The following is a 21,789-nucleotide window of genomic DNA, read 5'->3' as shown; positions in this document are numbered from 1 at the left end:
CCACCTGCTAAATTATAAAAACAACTAGTCTTAAAAAAAAAAAAAAGGTACTTATTCTGGATATAGACCATGTGCCAAGCAGACAAAAGAAATCAGGCCTTAAAAGAAAGAAGGGAAGATAGATATATTAACTATGTAGATCATGCTCATTTGCTTCTTAAGATTTCCCTCAGATTCACTGGAGGCATGATTTAAACAATCAGATCTGTAGACTGCTTTGGAGTATGATGACATTAGCACAAAGCATCATTGCTAATGAAAGAAATCTGTCAGGAGGACACACTGGTAAGCCCTGTGCTATTGTGGGTACCGCAGCACACAAAGTCAGGATAGGAATTCCTGGATTAGGACACATTGGATTTTCTCTTGGTTCTCTTATGAGTTAATGTAAATGATGTCTGTTTTCCCTAAGTCCCTGTCAAGTCCCCTGGCTGCTAAGATGATTTAACAGCTTGCTATGAAGTTGGCTACTAAAGTTAACAAAATTTTTTGGTATCTGAGCATAAAAGCAACAGTCAGAACTCATCCTTTACCTGTGGAGTAAAACATTCTAACCCCTGCCCCAAATCTCTCCAGAGAGTTATGTTTCATTGTTTATTTTAAAAAGACATCTCCCCACCATGATACTTGGAAGAAGGTAAACAAACGCACAGATACACAAGATAGGGCTGTGAACTGCACTACTCTTATGGGAAAAAGGTCAGTGTGCTGTGGCGAAGGCACGCAATTTTTCCTCTTGTGCTTCCTTCACTCCACAGCCTCATGTAGCTCCCCTACCCAGAAGTCAGAGAAAACAAACAACAGTCACCATGACAACAATGATGTACAGTTTCACAAAATAGATAATTTTCAGTTGAACAAACACCAGGCACCTTTACAGCCTCAAGTAGTATGGTCTATCAGTACAGAGACTTAAAGTTTAAGGTTTCCAGATCTTGACACTTATTCAGGGCTACTTTTTTTTCTTCCAAGACTCTGAATCTTAAAATGCTTTAAGGACACCAACTGTGGAATACATTTTATTGGGTAGTTGTATTTATAATTTCTCTCACTTCATCTTTGTTTCCCTCCCCATACCCATCTTCCCAGCACTCCAATCCTATGGCTATTTTGCCTTCCAATTAGGTGACAAGGTATCATTCCTATCTATGATATTTCACTATGAAGTTTATATTATATAACCATTATAAGAACTGATAGAAGCTATATAGGCCTGGAGACAAAAGGATTAAGACATAGTAAAAGGTATGAGCGAATGAACACACCCGTAATAGTGAAAATATTTTTCAGGACTTTTGCTCGCTCTTCATATTGTTGCTACCTTTGGCCAATATCAACAGCACTAGGCCATTTAACAAGAAACAGCCATTAAAAGTTCACTCATGTATGTGAAACTCCAATATCTAAAATGTGTGGCTGAAATTTTACTGAAAGCATTCTGATTAAAGAAGAGACTCTCATGTCACATCCCTACAGGGGCTAGGCAGGTAAGATAAGTGAAAAAGAAAAGCTGTCAAACCAAAGGTGCTTATGCCTGCTATGAAGGGGATGGGATCGCAGCTACTCAGATCCATAAGTTGGCTGCCATCTGAGAATGCGGGCCTAAGATACCAAAATTTGCATTTTTCCTAAAGAAGGCAAATATCCAGATTTTTATCTGAAGCATATGAATCCTAAATCTTGGCAAGTAATTTTTTTTTTTAAGATTTATGTATTTACTTGAAAGAGTTACAGAGACAGAGAGAGAGAGAGAAATGAGAGAGCTTTCATCTGCTGATTTACTCCTTAGATGGCTCCAAGGGCCAAGGCTGGGTCAGGCTGAAGCTAGGAGTCAGGAGCTTCATCGGGGTCTCCCACATGGGTGGCAGGGGCCCAAACACTTGGGTCATCTTTTGTTGCTTTTCCCAGGCAATTAGCAGGGCGCTGGATCAGAAGTGGAGCCGTGGGGACATAAACTGGCGCCCATATGGGATGCTGGTGTTGCAGGCAAAGGCTTTACTCGTTATGCCACAATGCCAGACCCAGCAAGTCATTATTTTAAGAAGCACTGTATAAAACAAAAACACAATCCAAACAGTACTACATGGGATAAGCCAAACAAAACATACTTGTGAGCTAAATCAGTCTATGTACTGACAATTTGCAACCTTTCAAGAAGGAGATCAGTGTTTTTAGGAAAAGGCATTTTGTAAGCTTAGACCAGGAAAGAAATGGGGTAGGTGAAGTGGGGAAGGAGATGTGACATAGGAATGAAACTAAAAATGTCTTCACGGGACAGAAAACAAATACTCAAAATATTTGCCCCAACATGCCAGTACAAACAGCAAAATGGAGGTTTCTTGAATTTCATTCCCTTGGTTCCCACTCCCCTACCAGATGTGAAGCTTGCTAAGGGTAGGAAGGTCAAACATTTTTATATACTAATGCTGAGTACTGGCTGAATAAAAAAATTATTCAACATCTCAAAAAACTCATTCACCAAAAATTTACCAAGTGCTTACTACCATGTGCCAGGTACTATTTTTGAACAAAATCAGACAAAATGAAAACAAAAACCCTACCTCACCTCTCCTAAAGGAGCTTATCTTCTTTGTGGAGAAAACAACAGACTTAATGAGTAAGGAAGCTTGTGTTATATGTTAGAAGGTGACAAGTGTGCAAGAAAAGAGTAATCTAAGTGCAGGTAAAAGAGTCACAACTGTTCATAATGCTTCTCTAGAAAGTGATATTTGAGTAAAGTGAGAGGTGAGGGAATGAAACGGACTAGCTCTCAGGACAACAGGCATTCCAGGCAGAACGGACAAAGCAAAAATCTGGCACAGGAGCATGTCTGGAGTGTCGGACAAAGAATACAGTTGTCAGCATGGCAACAGCACAGTACAAAAGGGGACAAGCATACCACTGCACAGACTCTGGTTTTTAGCCAATGAAGAGTTTTGAGCAGCTGACACGGTGTGACTTATGTTTTGTAAGGATCACCACTGACTGCTATGTTGAGAATAGAATGGAGAGGGGCATCTGTAAGACCAGTTAGAAGGCTATTAAAATTTTAACTAATACTAATTAAAGGTGACTATATTTTCAATGTATTATGAAAATAAAGCCAGAACCACCTGTACATATACAAGGGTCCTTCAAAAAGTTCATGGAAAGGGGTCAGAGTTGTGGTGTAGCAGGCTGTCATCCTCTGCAATGTTGGTATCCCATACGGGCACCAGTTCGTGTCTCGGCTGTTCCACTTCTGATCCAGCTCCCTGCTAATGGCCTGGGAAAAGCAGTGGAAGTTTGCCCAGTTTTTGGGTTCCAGGCACTCATGTGGTGGATCTGAAAGAAGCTCCTGGCTCCTGGCTTTAGTCTGGCCCAGCCCTGGCCATTGTGGCCATCTGTAGTATAAACCAGTGGACAGAAGATCTCTCTTTCAAATAAATAAATATTTTTTAAAAAATGAGAAAAAAGAAAAAATTCATGGATGAATGGAGTTAGAAGATAAGTTTATTTTTGGTGCAAAAAAGGGTTAATATCATGATATTTTTCATAATATACATTTTCTAAGAACTTTTTGCAAACACCTCTTATGTGAATATTTATTGAATTAGAATGGGTCAAATATAACTTTTGTGTTTTTAGGGGTTTATACAGCTACATTTACTTTCTCTTTTTTTTTTATTTTTTTATTTTTTTGACAGGCAGAGTGGACAGTGAGAGAGAGACAGAGAGAAAGGTCTTCCTTTGCCGTTGGTTCACCCTCCAATGGCCGTCACGGCCGGCGCGCTGTGGCTGGCGCACCACGCTGCGGCTGGCGCACCGGGCTGATCCGATGGCAGGAGCCAGGAGCCAGGTGTTTTTCCTGGTCTCCCATGGGGTGCAGGGCCCAAGGACCTGGGCCATCCTCCACTGCACTCCCTGGCCACAGCAGAGAGCTGGCCTGGAAGAGGGGCAACCGGGACAGAATCCGGCGCCCCAACCGGGACTAGAACCCGGTGTGCCGGCGCCGCTAGGCGGAGGATTAGCCTAGTGAGCCGCGGCGCCGGCCATTTTCTCTTATTTTCTAACAAAGAAAGATAAATATAAATGCCCTGAGGACCAAGAAGCTAATTAATGGGCAACCTCATCCTTCCCTTTGATTGGCTTGGAGGAAGAATAAGAATCAGTTGAAACACAAGCTTTGACTTCACATCCATTAAGATGACTATACAAAATATACACACCCAGAAAATAGCAGGTGTTTTGAAGACCAGAAAAAAGAGAATCCTTGTGCCCAGCTGGTGGAAACATAAAATGGTGCAGCTGCTGCATAAAATGGTATGACAGTTTCTTAACAAATTAAACCTAAAATGCCATGAGATCTAGCAATTCCACTTTTGGGTGCATACTCAAGAAAGGTGAAAGCAGAGACTTGACTGGGTATCAGTACACCCATGTTCAGCATCATCAATCACAACAGTCAAAAGGTATACACAACCCAAGTGTCTACTGATGTTTGAATGAATAAACACAATGTCACTGGGAAGCAGGCCACACAGCAGACTCATAGAATGACAAATGCCCTAAACAGCACTCTGGCCTCAGAATCAGCCCTTAAAGCATCTGGATCTGGTTGAAAAGCCCATGAGATTACTGATGCCATAAACAAGAGTGTCAATTTGTTAAGTCAACAACAGGAGTCACTGTGCACTTACTCCTCATGTAGGATCTTTGTCCTTAGTGTGCTATACATTGAGATTTAATGCTATAACTAGTACTCAAACAGTATTTTTCACTTTATGTTTCTGTGTGGGAGCAAACTGTTGAAATCTTTACTTAATGTATGCTAAACTGATCTTCTGTATATAAAGAGAATCGATAATGAATCTTGATGTGAATGGAAGGGGAGAGGGAGTGGGAAAGGGGAGGGTTGCGGGTGGGAGGGACGTTATGGGGGGGAAGCCACTGTAACCCATAAGCTGTACTTTGGAAATTTATATTCATTAAATAAAAGTTAAAAAAAAAAAAAAAGCCCATGAGAGCATTTCAGGCATGGGAAGCAAAGACATGGTGGCAAAGAATGGCCTACATGAAAGATCTCTGTGACTGAGATCCCAGTAGAAAAAAGAGACCATCAAAGAAGGAGGAACCTTTCTCTGAAGGGAAGAGAGAACCTCCACTTTGCTTATGGCCTTGTCTATAAATACTGACAGTTTATGGCCCTATCTAAATAATGTCAGTTTGTGGAATCAAAGGCTTCCATAGCCTTGGCAGTTCATGACAAGAATCTCAGGTGATCACTGACATCATAAACAAGAGTGTCAATTGTTAAATCAACAACAGGAGTCACTGTGCACTTGCTCCCCATGTAGGACCTCTGTCCTTAATGAGTTGTACTATGAGAATTAACGGTAAAACTTGTCTTCAAACAGTACTTTATACTTTGTGTGTCCGTGTGGATACAAACGGTTGAAATATTTACATAGTACAGAGTTGATCTTCTGTATATAAACATAATTAAAAATGAATCTTAACAAAGAATGGGATGGGAGAGGGAGTAGGAAGCGGGACGGGAGTTGGGGTGAGAGGGTGGGTATGGGAGGAAGAACCACTGTATTCCAAAAGCTGTACCTATGAAATTTATATTTATTAAATAAAAGCTTTTAAAAAAACACAATATATGGACATACTGATTGTTATGCAACCTTAAAAAGAAAATTTGACAAATGCTACAATATATATGAACCTTAAAGACATTATTTTAAGTAAAATTAATCTCAAAAGGACACATACTGAATATGATTCCACTTACATGAGACTCCTAGATTCCACAGAGACAGAAAGTAGAATGGTAGTAACTAAAGGCTGGAAGGGGTGGAAATGAATATAGAGTTTCACTGAGGAAGATGAACAAGTTCTGGGAATCAGCTGTGGTAATGGTTGTAAAACAGTGAAAAGGTATATAATGCTATGATAGGTACATTTAAAATTGGTTACAATGGTGAATTTTATGTATGTTTTACTCCCAAAAAGCAGAGTGAAAGACAAAAAAAATTTGCTTTGCCTACTTCAAATGACAAAATTCTCCCAAATCACAAGTGCTACAGTCAGGCCACTTGACCACTTATGAACTGTTTGCCCTGGACAAGTTTTTATGACTTCACTCAGCTTTAGTTTCCTAAAGTCTTCAATAACTAAAGAAGCCATGCAACAACTACAAGTTTTTGTGGAGTTTACTATAATTAAATTCAGATATAAGATATTTTGAAGAGATACCAGTTCCTAGGGATTTTGTATAAATGTAACACTGATTCAACATTAAAGTAGAGTAAATAGGAAACTGCATCCTAGTATTTACAATATATCAGCAATGGAAGGAACGAGGGTAATGTGGTATCATTCTTTAGCTACACAAATATATGAATACCAAATATACATACATATGTGAATACCAAATTTTATCTAGGCAATTAAAAACTCCAAAAATGCCTTTTTAAATTAGAGTACTTTCAAAATGTCTCCTATATTAGGCTGTTTGATGAAGAATAATATCCTTAATATAAAGGACAGAAAGCTAATGGTTGTGAATCTAAAGGAAAAGAAAATGAAGCAAAGCTCAGCTCAGTTAACACACTTGGCCACCTTGCTGCCCATTAATTCAAACTATAATACAAAAGAAAAATTAGGGAATGCAATTTTGAAGTGCAAAACTGTGATGTGATCACAAATATCACATATGATAGTAAACTTCTGGAAATAGTATTCATGGCAGAAGTGATAATGATTTTATTTTCAACTCTGGTCTTTCAGAGATATTTCAATATGTTCCACGATTGCTTACAATAAATCCCAGTTCCTAGAAATGGTAGTTAAATCTTATTATACACCATCACAACCCAAACTGGGCAAAAAGAAAAACCTTCAATTCTTGATTTCTGGTTCACTTCAAAAATACTAAAAACAGGTAAGTTATTTACCTAGTCCCAACAAAAATAAGACAACTATAATAGGACTTAAGAAGCATAACAAAATCATAACAAATAAAGGAATATTTTTGTCTTGTGCTGAAGAAATTATCTGTACAGCTGGTATCATGGTAGCAGATCAGAATAACAAAGTCAAGAAGGCAACACTACTGAGTTTACCTGAGACAATGCTTTGTAAGCTTTTGGATGTACTTGTGAACTAGTGTAGAGTGTGAAGAGTGTCAGGAGCTGTGGTAGGGTTCTGTCCACTCTGATTATTCCCATCTCCTATCCCACACCAAAGTAGCCCTTTAAAGTCATCACTTTGGACCCATACTTGCCTATGTATCCAGCCTAAAAGTCACTGGTCTACAACAAACCAAACTTGATTAGACATATCTCTCTCCATGTACATGCCATGTTAGTCAGTCAGATCACATACACTGTCAAGGGACCTCCAGGCTCAATGCATAAAAGAAACGTGTAGAAGTTAGAATTTAGAAATTTGGTTTCCACTTTGCTGTAACGACCAAAGATTACCTGAAAACTTTTAATAAACCTGGCGAGACAGACTCCAAAAACTTATGTGTCATGTAACTTGATTCTGTGAGTGTATTTTGCTTTAAATCTGCTAATTGCAGAAAGCCATTTCCAGTCCATTAAATACATTTATTTTGACACAAAAAGGATTACTGTGATATTATCTGTCTCCCATAGCCTGAATGGTAAGCTCCATACAATTCTTGGGTTCAGATTCCAGTAAAGGATTACAGGTTACCTTGGTGCATTAATCAGAATCCACTTACATTTTTGACAATGGGACCAGGGCCAACTGGATGAAGGGTTATTTCTCTGCTTCTGCCAATACTAGCAACTACTGTGAATAAATATAAGAAAAGCAGACTGGGGTCTTGGGAATGCTAACTGCTGAAGGGTAATCAGGGAGTAGAGAAGTAAGCAATTCTTTCAGATTCTGACTCTACATTTGACTAGACTGGTAAAAAGTCTCCTAACAAGTTCTTTGAGCTCTGTGGATCAGTCCTCAGAGCACAAAAGATTGTATTCCTTGCAAAGAAGTTTGTGCATCATCACTTCCACAGGGGCCATTTCAAGAAGTCTTTTAAAGTAACTATGAAGTATCCTACCATACTTTTTCCACCTCAAATAGGGAAGGTTTAAGAGAAAGAGACACAAATCTATCTGAAGAGGGAAGATACACCACTTGAAAAATTCATACTTGTAATGAATAATGTTTAAGAAACACAACAAAATTTCACAATGATGACTATTCTGATCATACTAACACACCATTCCTATGAAAAATATATGTCAACTCCAAAGGTTAGAAAAGATTTCAATTAGGGAAGTAAGGTCCAAGTATAGGAGCTTGTCATGACACAGTGCCAAGACAACAACAAAATCAAACATCATGGTTATTGATGTAAACAAAAAATGCTTTCCTGAAATGTAACACTGCTTCCGCAATTTAATCTAAGTCTGTTTGCTTTAACACTGAAAGAGACACACTGTCCTTGTGCTTTCTTTGAGCTTCTTAATATATAGTAGCATTCTGGCACCTGCTAGATAGATGACCATGACCATTTTAGAAGTCTTCTACTAAATAAAGTCAAAAATACACACAGAGGTGCAAAGATATCAACCATCCATGAAAACTCATGAGCTTTTTCTTCCTTGACTTCTCTTCCACATACCCCAGGATTCTAGGACTGTCTAATGTAATTTCCACTTTGATTTAAAAATAAGAAACTTTTCAAGTGGTATATCTTAAAGTCTGAAATGAAGAGATATAAAACTGTTAAATTGAAGTGGAAATATAGTTTATGGGATAAAAAAATCAAGAGCTGGTAAGACTAATTTAGAATGATGACTTCTATAATTAGAAATGAAATAAATTGATACCTCTATCTGAGCTTAAAATACATGATAGGTATGTTCAATTTATAGCATCTAAATAGTGGTAGTATTATGAACATACTTCTTAGAGTCATCACTAGCTTTTTTTCCCCAAAAACCTTTTTTACTAGAACACTTTGCAGAGGCTGATAGTATTGGGGATGCTAAAAGTTAACACTACCTGATCAGCCCTGATTTGCTAAGAAATAGGTCATAGATGTCCTGCTGATTGAGGGTTGACTGATCATTTCCCTCCCACATACTGATAACCCATTACTTGCATGTTAACAGGACACAGCCTATGCTTTTTTATTTTTAAATAAAGGATTAATTCTGCAGATGATACTCTATTCTCAATCATTTACTATATGATCCACATCACACCTGGTTGTTAAAAAACACAGCATGTCAATCATCACTGATAATGCCAAAAGGGAAGGGCTTACTTTTGAATGTCCAGTAATGGAACCTAGAAAAAAACTGAGCTTAAATAATTCCTAATAAGTGGAAACTAAGAAATTCACCTGGGATGGAATTTGAGAGGGGAATGAAAAGGATGGGGAAGAAATAGAAAGGAGAGGTAGTTTGTCTTGGGATAAAAGAGAAGAATTATTGTCTAATTTCTAAGTAGTCACCAGAGAAGACTTCAGAGAGTCACTGGTTTGCTTATTCACTGCATTACTGCATCAGTAAAAATATGATTCCCTAAGTATGTTAGATTAAAATTCACTATAGAGTAAGACTTACTTCCTTGTCAAATGTGTCTTCATTGCCTTTTTTTGGGGGATCAGGGGATGGTGCTCATAGGGCTATTATGTAAGAGGGAAGTTCAGAAAGTACAAGACCTATATTTAGATTTCTAAGAAGACTGAAGCATCAAATCATCAACTTAAATACCTGGTCTTGTTTATACCTTTAAAACCTGAACCTATAGAAAGGAAGGCAAATGGTAATCACTAACACTTTTCCAATGTATGATGGTAGATATCTAAAAACACCAGCTCCTTAGTACTTGGGGGAGAATAATGAGCACTGAAAATACTCTGTGGCAGAACAGCTCCTGCAGTATTATCCTTCTTCAGTCACTTGAAATCATACTCTAAGGAACTAGCTGTGAAACTGCCTCTAAAACAGCATTAAATGGAAAGCTTCCAAATCCACAAGAGAAAATTAACACTGGAAAATTAAAGGAAGTGAAAAGCAAATAACCAACTCAAAGGCACAGCCATAGTTAGGTAAAAAGAAATTAGATACTATACTTTGGTTTTGCATTTTTGTATTCTTCAGTGTCTGTGTCCTCATCCTCTGAGTACCAATTATCGCCTCTTCCGCCAGCCAAGAGTCCCCTGGCAGCCAAGAGTCCTGCAGCATTCCCATAGCCAGTGTATTTCAGCAGACTGTCCACTGCAAAAAACAGAACAGGGTTTGAGACAGGGATCTTCAGATTCTCATTATCATCACCAGCCACTCAGCTGCAGGGAGGCTGAAGAGACATACCATGACACAGAGGTTTACCCAAAGGGTGGCAGTGAATACCCACAAGGCCTCCTATGTATTCTGAGGACTAACAGCCTTGTTTAGGTATCAAACAAGGTTGTTCTGAACACACTTTTGGCAGGAGTAGGGTCTCTGTGACTGCTAGGCCATTGATAACTGTCATGTTTTAAGTTTTTAACTTCAAATTTTAAAATCCAGATTCAGAGAAATAAGAAATTAGAGACAGGAGTCAGATTGGGATTTTACCAATACGGCAAGTCATATAAAATTTTTTTCAAGGCTATAAGAAATAAGAAAACTTAAGGATATTAGTATATAGAATAACTAACTTACTGCTTTTAAATAAAAAGTTAGCAACATAGGGTCTGTGTTGTGGCACAGCAGGTTAAGCTGCCACCTGGGATGCTGGTATCCATATGAGCACTGGTTCAAGCTCTGGCTGCTCTAATTCCAAACTAGCTCCCCACGAATGCACCAGAGAAAGCAGCAGAAGATGGCCCAAGCTCTTGGGCCCCTGCCATGCATGTGAGACCCAGATGGGTTCCAGCTCCTGGCTTTGACCTGGCTCAGTCCTAGGCATTGAGGCCTTTTAGGAAGTGAATGAGCCAATGGAAGATCTCTGTTTGTCCCTCTCTCTGTAACTCTGTCTTTCAAAATAAATAAATAAATCTTCATTATTTAAAAAAAAAAATCCCAGGTTTTTTTCTTATTATCGTTTTCTTTTTTTTAAGACATTTATTTATTTGAAAGGCACAGTTACAGAGAGGCAGAGGCAGGCAGAGAGAGAAAGAGAAAAGAGAAAAGAGAAAAAGAAAGAGAGAGGTCTTCCATCCACTGATTCACACCCTAAATGGCCACAATGGCAGGAGCTGGGCTGATCCAAAGCCAGGAGCCTGGAGCTTCTTCCAGATCTCCTGCATGGATACAGGGGCCCAAGGTCTTAGGCCATCTTCTACTGCTTTCCCAAGCCATTGCAGAGAGCTAGATCAGAAGTGAAACAACCAGGACTCAAATCAGCACCCATTTGGGATGTCTGCACTACAGGCAGTGGCTTTCTTTACCTGCTATGCCACAGTGCTGGTCCCAATAAATAAATCATTTAAAAAATGTAAATATATATATAAAGTTAGCAATAGGTAAGCATTTGAAATCCACTGAGAAGGTAAGGCTAGATTTTAATAATGGCTCTACCACTTACTAGCTGGTTGACCTTAGACAAGATATTTTGCAGTTGTACTCCAGTTTTCTAACCTGTAGAAGCAGAATAGTAACTATCATCTTCATAAGTTAATACATGCAAAGTGCTAAAGGAGTACCTGGCACAGGTAAACACTCATTCTTTTTCCCTAATAATTTTGGGTAAAATGGTAATTTTAGAGTTTTAAAAAGAATCCCAATGAAATATTTGATGCAATTCCTCTGCAGTTGGTATTCTCCTGCCAACAGTGTAAGGCAGTATCTCTGAGATGAACAGACATAAAACTTTTGCAAGAAAACCCTGCACTGTAGGTTTTTTTTTTAATTTTGGGTGATTTTAAAATATCTTTAAGGAAGATACAAAGCAATAAATGGTAGCTTTAATAACCAGTACTTCCTTTTCTTCAGATCAATTTCAAGGTAAACACCAGTATATTTAATCAAATGATAAAAACAGGCAAAATTTATTTCCTACTATCTTATCCATGTATAAAGCCAGAGGAAAGTCTATATCTGGAATACTAATATAATTCAGGTGATTTACAAAATAAAGTTGGAGGAGATACAGACAAGGATAATTAAAATCACTTTGAAGGGGGCAGGTGCTATGGCGGAGCAGGTTGGGACACAGCCGACAATGCCAGCATCTTCTGTGGGTGCCAGTTCGAATCTTGGCTGCTTTGCTTCCTGTTGGATTCCCTGCTAATGGGCCTGGGAAAGCAGAGGAAGATGGCCTGCCTACTTAGGCCACTACTACCCACATGGGAGACCTGGATGAAGTTTCAGGTTCCTGGCTTTGGCTTGGTCCAGCTGGGGCCATTACAGCCATTTGGCAAGTGAACAAGCAAATGAAGATCTCTGTCTTTTCCTCTCTCTGTAACTCTGTATTTAAAACAAACAAAGAAGCAAATAAATCTTTTTAAAAAAAGTAGTTTCGGGACAAATAAAAAGAAGCCCTGCTCTCAAAGAATAAAGCAAACTAGTAAGAACCGTGTAAAAGGAAACATGCGTTAATAATATAAGTAAATGAAATGACATTTACCCTAGTCATTTTCTTCTTCTGTTATTTTTATTTTTATTTATTTATTTGAGAGATAGAGCTACAAAGAGAGGGAGAGACAAAGGTCTTCCATCCCTGGTTCACTCCCTAAATCGCCGCAATGGCCAGGGCTGGGTTGATCCAATGCCAGGAGCCAGGAGCTTCTTCCGCATCTCCCAAGTAAATGTGGGGGCCCAAGGACTTGGGCCAACTTCTACTGCTTTCCCAGGCTATAAGCAGAGAGCTGGATCAGAGGTGGAGCAGCCAGGACATGAACTGGTGCCCATATGGGATGCTGGTGCCAGAGTTGGAGGCTTAGCCTATTATGCCACAGCGCCAGCCCCTACCCCAGTCATTTTCAACCTTAAAACCTACTGGTGGGGCAAGTGTTAGGTCCAGCAGTTAAGATGCCTGTATACCATACTGAAGTGTCTATGTTTCCATAACTGGCTCTACTCCTGATTCCAGCTTCCTGCTAATGCAGATGCTGGGAGACGGTGATGGCTCATGTGATTGGGTTCCTGCCACCCATGTGGGAGACCTGGACTGAGTTCTTGGCTCCCAGTTAGGGGACATTTTGGGCATTTGGGGAGTGAATCAGCCAATGAGAGAACACTCTCTGTGTCTCTAACCAAATAAGTAAATCATTAATTTAAAAAGAATACTTAGGACAGGCATTTGGCACAGTAGTTGGAATGCCTGTATCCCTTATCAGAGTGCCTGGGTTTGAGTCCCAGCTCAGTACCTGATTCTAGATTCCTGCTAATACACATCTTGGGGGGGCAGCAAGTGATGGCTCAAATAGCTGGGTCTCTGCCATGCAAGTGGGAGACTTAAAGTTCCTAGTTCCCAGTTTCAGCCTGGCCCAGCTCTGGCTGTTGTAAACATTTGGGGAGTAAACCAGATAAATGGATGTCTGGATGAGTAAACTCTAAAAACAAATAAACACACAAACAAAAAACCTTATTGAAAACCGTAGTTTCTTTGGTAATATTCTCAATGGATGATGCACAGGATCATATTTCAAGTAAATGAATCCTTAATAAAAAGTCAATGTACAGTATAAACAGGCATTTTCAATATTCATGGAGGTCAAACATGATCATGCACAAAACCACTGAAGACAAAGGATCACAAATCTAAACATATGGCACTAATGCTCTCACTGCAAGCATTATTGATGAGGCCTTTTATTTTTCTTAAACAAACAAGTATGTTTTGCACTCTGGCCTCAGAGTCAGCCCTTAAGGCATTTGGATCTGGCTAAAAAGCCCATGAGAGTTTCTTAGGCATGGAAAGCCAAGACACTCTGGGGAAAAAATGACCTAAATGAAAGATCTCCGTGAGTGAGATCCCAGTGGAAAGAATGGGCCATCAGAGAAGGAGGTACCTTTCTCTGAAGAGATAACTTCCACTTTGACTATGGCCTTGTCTAAATAAGATCAGAGTTTGAGAACTCAAGAGGCTTCCATAGCCTTGGCAGCTCATAAGAGCCTCAGGTGATTACTGACGTCATAAATAAGAGTGTCAATTGTTAAATCAACAACAGGAGTCACTGTGCACTTGCTCCCCATGTAGGATCTCTGTCCTTAATGAGTTGTACTATGCGCATTAATGTAAAACTACTACTCAAACAGTACTTTATACTTTGTGTGTCTGTGCGGGTGCAGTCTGTTAAAATCTTTACTTAGTACATACTAAGTTGATCTTCTGTATATAAAGATAATTGAAAATGAATCTTGATGAAGAATGGGCTGGAAGAGGGAGTGGGAAATGGGAGGGTTGAGGGTGGGAGGGAAGTTATGGGGGGAAAAGCCGCTATAATCCAAAAGTTATATTTTGGAAATTTATGTTTATTAAATAAAAGTTGAAAAAAATTTTAAAAGTAAAAAAAAAAGTATGTTTAGTAGCTCCAGAAAATAGGTATTCACTGAAATTATGAAAATCTAAATTGAGGTTATATAAATGATTTAAATTAATATACCTAAAGACAAAATAACAATAATAAAAAATAGCTAACAATTAAAATAATCTAAAAATGGAAAGATCAGGAAAGGTCAAAATAGGCTAAGCAAGTGAACAGAAAATGAAGTATTGCTTTATGTGGAAAATCTCTGTGAAAGCTTGTCAACAGTAAAAATCTGTGGCACATTTAGGGAAATAATGTTTACTGCTCTTTCAGTGGAACAAATATTGTATGCCAACTCTGACAGCATAGGTTACAAAGATGATTTAAGACACACTTTGCCTTTAAAACAGGTAAGGCTATAGGCAATAGTTTAAAAATAAAATGAGTTTTTATGAAATAAACAGCTAAAATATCTGAAAATGGATAGAAATGGAACACAAAGTCCTCAGTTAAAAGCACTTAGTAGAGCATCTCTAGCTCCTTTTTAGTCTGTTTTCAATATACCACATAGGAATCAGCATCAGCAAGCTAAGCTGCTGTCTGCAATGCCAGCACCCCAGTCTGAGTGCTGGCTCAAGTCCCTGCTGCTCTGCTTCTGATCCAGCTCCCTGCTAATAACGTGCCTAAGAAAGCAGCAGAGGATGGCCCAAGTATTTGGGCCCCTGCCATCTACACAAGAGACTGAATGGAGCTCTGGGTTCCTGGTTTCAGTCTGGCCTAGCTTCGGCCATTGTGGCCATCTGGGGAATGAACCAACATATGGAAGATCGATCAATCAATCTCTCTCTCTCTCTCTTTCAAATAAATAAGCAAATCTTTTAAAAAATCAGATACACCATATTCTTTTTGACACTGGATAAGAAATAAAAGGAGGGCTGAACTTGGATGTTAAAGTGAGCTACTAAGACACCGAAGATTTTCTGGGCAGTCCTTTAAAAAAAGCACATAAGTACATTTGTTCTTTGTTGTAGCAATCATTTATACACTTCTGGGAGAATGCTTCCATCTTGGCATCCAGTCAAAATGCTGCAAGAAATACTTCCCTAGACGCTACAGAACACTAGGAACAGAGCAAAACAGCCACCAAAGTACTGTGCAAATCAGAACTTCACTGGTGGTCAGAGAATTATTGTTCACACAGTGTATCAGAAAAGCAGACAGTTTGCTCTTCTGTCAAGAATGGCAGAACCAAATTCTATCCAGAGTCCATTTCTCTTTTTGTGTAAATCCTTTTTTTTCTAGTCAAATACTGCCACTTTTAGAAATCCATACCAACAGCTTCCTTTGACTAGTGTCCTTATTCCATTCCTTATTCCCTCTACTATTCCTTAAATGCACACAAGTGCCTGATATCTTTGTAAATCAAATGATTTCATTGCCTTCCTGCATCAAACCTCTAATTTATCCCCTAAAGGCTAAACTCAAATTCAAAAACAGAGCCTGGGCTCTTAATTTTATGACTTCTGTCTTCTTTACCAAACTTGTCTCCTCCATTGTGGATGCCACTAATCTTGAACTAGTCTCTAGTCAAGGCTATCTCCCATTCCTTTGTGAAGACTTTCTCTGACCTCTACATTCCCAAGTCATTCCCTCTTCTGGAATGCCATAGTTCCTGGCACATTCTCCTTACCACTGTGCTTACCACAGTGTACTTTTTATATTTACATATGTAAATATATATTTACAAATTATACTTTTATTTATAATTATTTGCAGGACACGGTACTACACCAGTCTGCACTGAGAGAGAGCACAAATGTTGGCTCTTTTATTTAGCATTTATTGGGAACAACTATTTGTAAAGTACTTATTTTATTAAGCAATGGGGATCCAAACATAAGTAAGGGATGGTCTCCAATCTAAAGAAAATAGATGTCTGGAATGCTAGTTTAACAAGTAAGAATTACAACATAACAATTTTCAAAAGTATTAAAAGCAGAGATAAGTAAAAATGATACAATGAAAAGAATGATTAATGATGGATAGAGAAGTCTTCACAAAGATGATGATGAAGCTGATGTTCAAGGATAAGTAAAGCTCTCTAGCCTATCACAGGTAAAGGCACTGCATGCAAAAAGGAACTGTATCTGCCAACCATGGAGATATATCAAGAAATGGGGCAGTATAATAAGGCAAGAATAAAGAATTCAGTGTTGTTATGCAAGGAGTGTAACACATACTACAGAGGTAAGCCATGGAGTAAAATGTGGATTTTATCATGCAGGTGATAAGGAATCACTGAAAGTTTCACATGGGAGGAATGACCAGTATATTTTTATTTTAGAATGATCCCTCTGTTAACCATGTATAAGACAAACAGAAGAAAACCTGACTAAATACAGAAAGATTGATGCTATTACTTTATTAACAGCTTAAGGAAATTAGTGACCAGCTTAGTAGCAGATAAAGCTGTGGCTGCCACTTAAGATACCGACTGGCATCCCATATGCGCGCCAGTTTGAGGCCCAGTTGTTCCACTTCCCATCTAGCTCCCTGCTGATGTGCCAGGGAAAGTAGCACAGGACAGCCCAAGTCCTTGGGCCCCTATACTCATGTGGGAGACCTGGAAGAAGCTCCTGGATTTGGTATGTCCCAGCCCTGGCTGTTGCCATTTGGGGAGTGAAAAGAAGCTAGGAGAACTCCTAGGTTTCTGGCTTTAACAACTAAATAGGTAATGGTGCCTTCTGCAGATTAAGTGATCAAATGATAAAGAAGAGGTTGAGAGGCATGAGAAAGGAGATAGTACTCAACTTTAGACAGGAATTTGAGACATCTGTGTGAAACTGAGGTGGAGATGTCTAGTAGCAGGTAGAATAACATGACTAAGATTCAAGAGAAAGGTTGGGATTGGAGATATACAGATTTGGAAATCCATTCAGCAAACTGGCTGAAACAGACACCAAGAGGATGAGATTACTCAGGGAGCGATGTGAAGTGAGAATTGGAACCTGAAGATAACTTAAGGGAACACTAGCAATTAAATGTGGACATGGAGGGCCAGCACTGTGGCACAGCGGGTCAAACAGTTGCCTGCAGCACCAGTATCTGATATGGGTGCTGATTGGAGTCCCAGCTACTCCACTTCCAATCCAGTGCCCTGCTAATGTGCCTGGGGAAGCAGTAGAGGACGGCCCAAGTTTTTTGGCCCCTGCACCCACTTGGGAGGCCTGGACGAAGCTTCTAGCTCCTGGCTTTGGCCTGGCCATTGTGGCCATTTGGGAAATAAACCAAATAAAAGATTTCTTTCTCTGCCTCTGTCTCTCCCTCTCTGTAACTCTGCCTTTCAAATAAATAAGTAAATCTTTAAAAAAAAAAAAAATGTGGACATAGACAAAGACAGAAATGAAAGAGACTGAAGAGAAAAAGGTTACTTATGAGTGTGTAATAGCACAGAAACAGAGTGGTCAATAGTGTCAACCAGTACCAGATTTGCAAGACTAAGACCTACCTAATTGTTTTTGAAAATTAGGACATTAGTGACCTTACTGAGAGCATTTTCAGTGGAATCTGAAGGTGGGATTGAGATTGGTGATGAAAAGCAAGGTCCACAACCACTGGAATTTGGTGGTAAGCTGTGGACCCGCAGCAAGTTGAAGACTGAGTAGGTAGTAGGGATACTGAGAAGAAAAACAGGTGAGTTTTTTTTAAATGCTAAGATGTGAAGGACAGTGATATGAATATGTATACAGCTTGAGGAAAGCACACAGGGACAGTTATAAAAACAAAACAGAAGGTAACAACCAATTGAGCACACCTTCTACAAAGACAAGAAGATAAAAGATAACAAGGAAAGGGAGATGGTTTAGCCCTGAGCTAAAGAGACAGATACCTCTGGGACTGAAATGGATTACTCTAAATTTATAGGTATGGGGCTATGTACAGAGAAAATTCAAGTCTAATTTATCTGCAATTTATCTTCTACCACAATGCCTACCAGATATACTGAGAATTAATGAACAAGTAAAAAGGGGTGGAAGGAAACTCAACAAAGCAAGTAATTATTTTATAAATAATTTATTTGTTTTAAAAAATGTATTTATTTTTATTTATTTGAAAGGCAGAGTTACAGAGAGAGAGAGAGAAAGAGAAAGGAAGGGGGAGATATCTTCCATTCACTGGTTCACTCCCCATACAGCCACAACGGTCAGGGCTGTGCCAGTTAGGTCTCCTATGCAGTGGCTCAAACATTTGGGCATCTTCTGCTGCTTTTCCCAGGCCTTTAAGCAGGAAGCTGGATTGGAAGTAAAGCGGCCATGTCTCGAACTGAAGCCCCTATGGATGCTGGTGTCACAGGTGGTGGCTTTACCTGCTACACCACAACGCCAGCCCCAAATAATTTCTTTCTCATTAAACTATGTAAGGCTTACCTTCAAGCTCCTGTAAAAAGTACACAATTTGCAAAGCAATAACAAAAGTTTTGTTATGTTAAGTCTCAACAGAATAAGTTGACAGCCTGAGCACAAGTTAACCTGCTGGTCAATATCAGCTAGAGATGCAGCTTGGCTTCTGTTGCTAACTTAATCTAATTGCTGCTTGCTATCTCTACTTAGTGGTCCAAACTTTAAACCTTAATCAAAGTACCTTTACTTTTCAAAGTTAGCTTTGCAAATCCTTGAGAGAAAAAATCAGGGGCTGGCATTGTATCACAGGAGGTTAAGCCATTGCCTACAATGTCAACATCCCATATGGATGCTAGTTTGAGTCTCCGCTGCTCCACTTCTGATCCCACTCCCTACTACTAATGGGCCTGGGAAAGCAATGGAGGATGGCCCAAGTCCTTGTGCCCCTGCCACTCATGTGAGAGACTTGGATGGAATTCCAGGCTCCTGATTTCCATCTGGCCAACCCCTGGCTAAAGTGGCCACTTGAGGAGTGAACAAGCAGATGGAAGATATCTCTTTGTAACTCTGCCTTTCAAACAAATAAGTAATTTTTTTTTAAATAGGGCAAAATAAAAAGTTCAGCCACTCTGATAAATTACTTGAAATGTATTTCGTTTTGATAGTCTAACTCCAAACATAAGCTCCCAAATGTGATGACCTTTAACATTGAAGGTAGACTGCAAACATTTTTTAGACCAAGTTTTAAATTGTAATTAGTTGATTATACTTAAAAAGGTCAGCATCTGATGTAGCTGCTATGACACCACTTGGAATACCTACATCTCATAGCAGAGTGCTTGGGTTCAAATTTTAGCTCTGCTTCCAGTTTAAGCTTCCTGCTAATGTGCACCCTGGGAGGCAGCAAGTGATATCCAAGTACTTGAGTCCCTGCCATCCACAAGGGAAACCTGGATTGAGTTCCCAGCTCCTGCCTTCTTCCTGGCCTACCATGAGTGCTGTAGGCATTTGGAGTGTGAACCAGTATATGGAAGATCTTTGTTAGCCTGCCTGTCTCTATCTTTGCTTAGTAACATAAATCAATAAAAATGTTAAAAATCATTCACTGAATAAAAGCCTGAGAGAGTTTATGTAAAAATTCAATGTTCTAACCATTCTTTTTTTATTTTTTTTAGATTTATTTATTTCTTTGAAAGTCAGCACTACACACAGAGAGGAGAGGCGCAGAGAGAGAGAGAGAGAGAGAGAGAGGTCTTCCATCCGATGGTTCACTACCCAATTGGCTGCAATGGCCGGAGCTGTGCTGATCCGAAGCCAGGAGCCAAGAGCCAGGAGCTTCTTCCAGGTCTCACATGTGGGCCCAGGGGCCCAAGGACCTGGGCCATCTTCAACTGCTTTCCGAGGTCATAGCAGAGAGCTGGATCGGAAGAGGAGCAGCCGGGACTAGAACTGGTGCCCATATGGGATGCCAGCGCTTCAGGCCAGGGCATTAACCTGCGGTGCCACAGCGCCAGCCCCTCTAACCATTCTTTTGAAAACTTTCAAAGATCTAGTTATATTGGCTACATATTACCTTATGGTAATAATCAGCTGGAACTAAATGCAAGAGGTCTTCAAAAAGTTAAAAGAAAATGTATATGAAAAAACTATGGATTTCAAAATCTTTTTGCACCAAAAAATTTTAATGTCCCCACAAACTTTTTGAAGTGCCCTCACAGCCCCAGCAACATCCTCCTTCCAGTCTCCTCCCATCTGTTGTGTGCCCCCCATCCCTTACCTCAGTGTTTCCCAAAAATGTGTTCCTGCAAAGTGTCAGTTTTCATTTATCAACCTACATCTAGTACACCTGACTTTTTTCTTCTCTCTCTCTCTCTCCCTCCCTCCCTCCCTCCTTCCCTCCTCTCTCTCTCTTTTTTTACCAGCCTGCCTACTACTGGCATTTGAATCAGTGACCCTTGCAAAAGAAAGTCAGTAACACAAGAACAGAGGTCTTATTTATTTTGTACACATCTATAATCTCAGGATGTAGCTCTAAAAATCTTTGCTAAATGAATGAGTTTGTATTCCAGAGGAATGTATCTAAACATATAATCAAATCTGAAATAAAGAAGATAACTATATAAAGAACTGTCAAAGGTCAAATGAAAAGAAAATATTATTTTACTACTGTGAGTTGGCTTTGGGCACAAGCTTTGGGCTCAAAGTTAGCACTAAGCAACTTTAAGTGTTATGTCCATTGGAGTACAAAGTTAACCATTTCAAGTGAAAAAATTAACAAAGTTCACTTACAAATGAATATACATTTTTTATACCACACTAACTCATGAATAAGGTGATTATATTTAGACAGACATGTAATGTATTGATCTATGGAGTCAAAGATGTAGAAAATGTGTATTATGAAATGACGGTGTAGGGGCCGGTACTGTGGCTCAGTGAGTTAGCCCTGGCCTGAAGCACCAGCATCCCATATGGGCACCGTTTCTAGTCTTGGCTGCTCCTCTTCCAATCCAGCTCTCTGCTATGGCCTGGGACAGCAGTGGAAGATAGCCCAAGCACTTGGGCCCCTGCACCCGTGTAGGAGACCTGGAAGAATCTCCTGAGTCCTGGCTTTGGATTGGTGCAGCTCCGACCACTGCGGCCATCTGGAGAGTGAACCAGCAGATGGAAGACCTCTCTCTCTGGCTCTACCTCTCTCTGTAACTCTTTCAAATAAATAAGATAAATCCCCCCACCCCAAAAAAAAAAAAAAAAAAAAAGACGGTGTATGTATTTCAAAATGTTTTGCACCAAAATAATCTTAACAAATTATTTTAATTCATGTATTTGATGAATTCATGTATTATTTAATTCATGTATTTGAAAAAGAGAGAGAGAAAGAGAAAGAAGGAAAGAATGAATGAGTATGTTCCCATCCACTGGTTTACTTCCCAAACGCCCACAATGTCTACAGTTGGGCCAGAT

At 39.4% G+C, this 21,789-nt stretch overlaps 1 protein-coding gene across 23 annotated transcripts in view; it reads right to left on the bottom strand.

Moving 5' to 3' along the window:
- RIC8B (RIC8 guanine nucleotide exchange factor B) overlaps positions 1 to 21,789 on the bottom strand; it is a 125,351-nt gene that overhangs the window by 17,297 nt on the left and 86,265 nt on the right. For 22 of the 23 annotated variants that reach the window (XR_011380257.2, XR_016216265.1, XR_016216263.1 and 19 more), the window contains one exon: positions 10,103 to 10,247. Coding sequence is in view for 6 of the 23 variants with exons in the window: in XM_017342125.4 (XP_017197614.1) it covers positions 10,103 to 10,247 (145 nt within the window). In the remaining 17 variants the exon portion in view is untranslated. Of the gene's footprint in view, positions 1 to 10,102; positions 10,248 to 18,483; positions 18,717 to 21,789 lie in introns of those variants that run through there. The other variant, XM_089307586.1, reaches the window with a different exon arrangement.

The sequence above is a fragment of the Oryctolagus cuniculus genome, chromosome 11 (assembly GCF_051225735.1).
Source record: "Oryctolagus cuniculus isolate XC-2025 breed Fujian yellow rabbit chromosome 11, ASM5122573v1, whole genome shotgun sequence".
NCBI classification, from domain to species: domain Eukaryota; kingdom Metazoa; phylum Chordata; class Mammalia; order Lagomorpha; family Leporidae; genus Oryctolagus; species Oryctolagus cuniculus.
The sequence above is the reverse complement of the archived record's forward strand: the minus strand, read 5'-3'. Positions and strand labels throughout refer to the sequence as shown.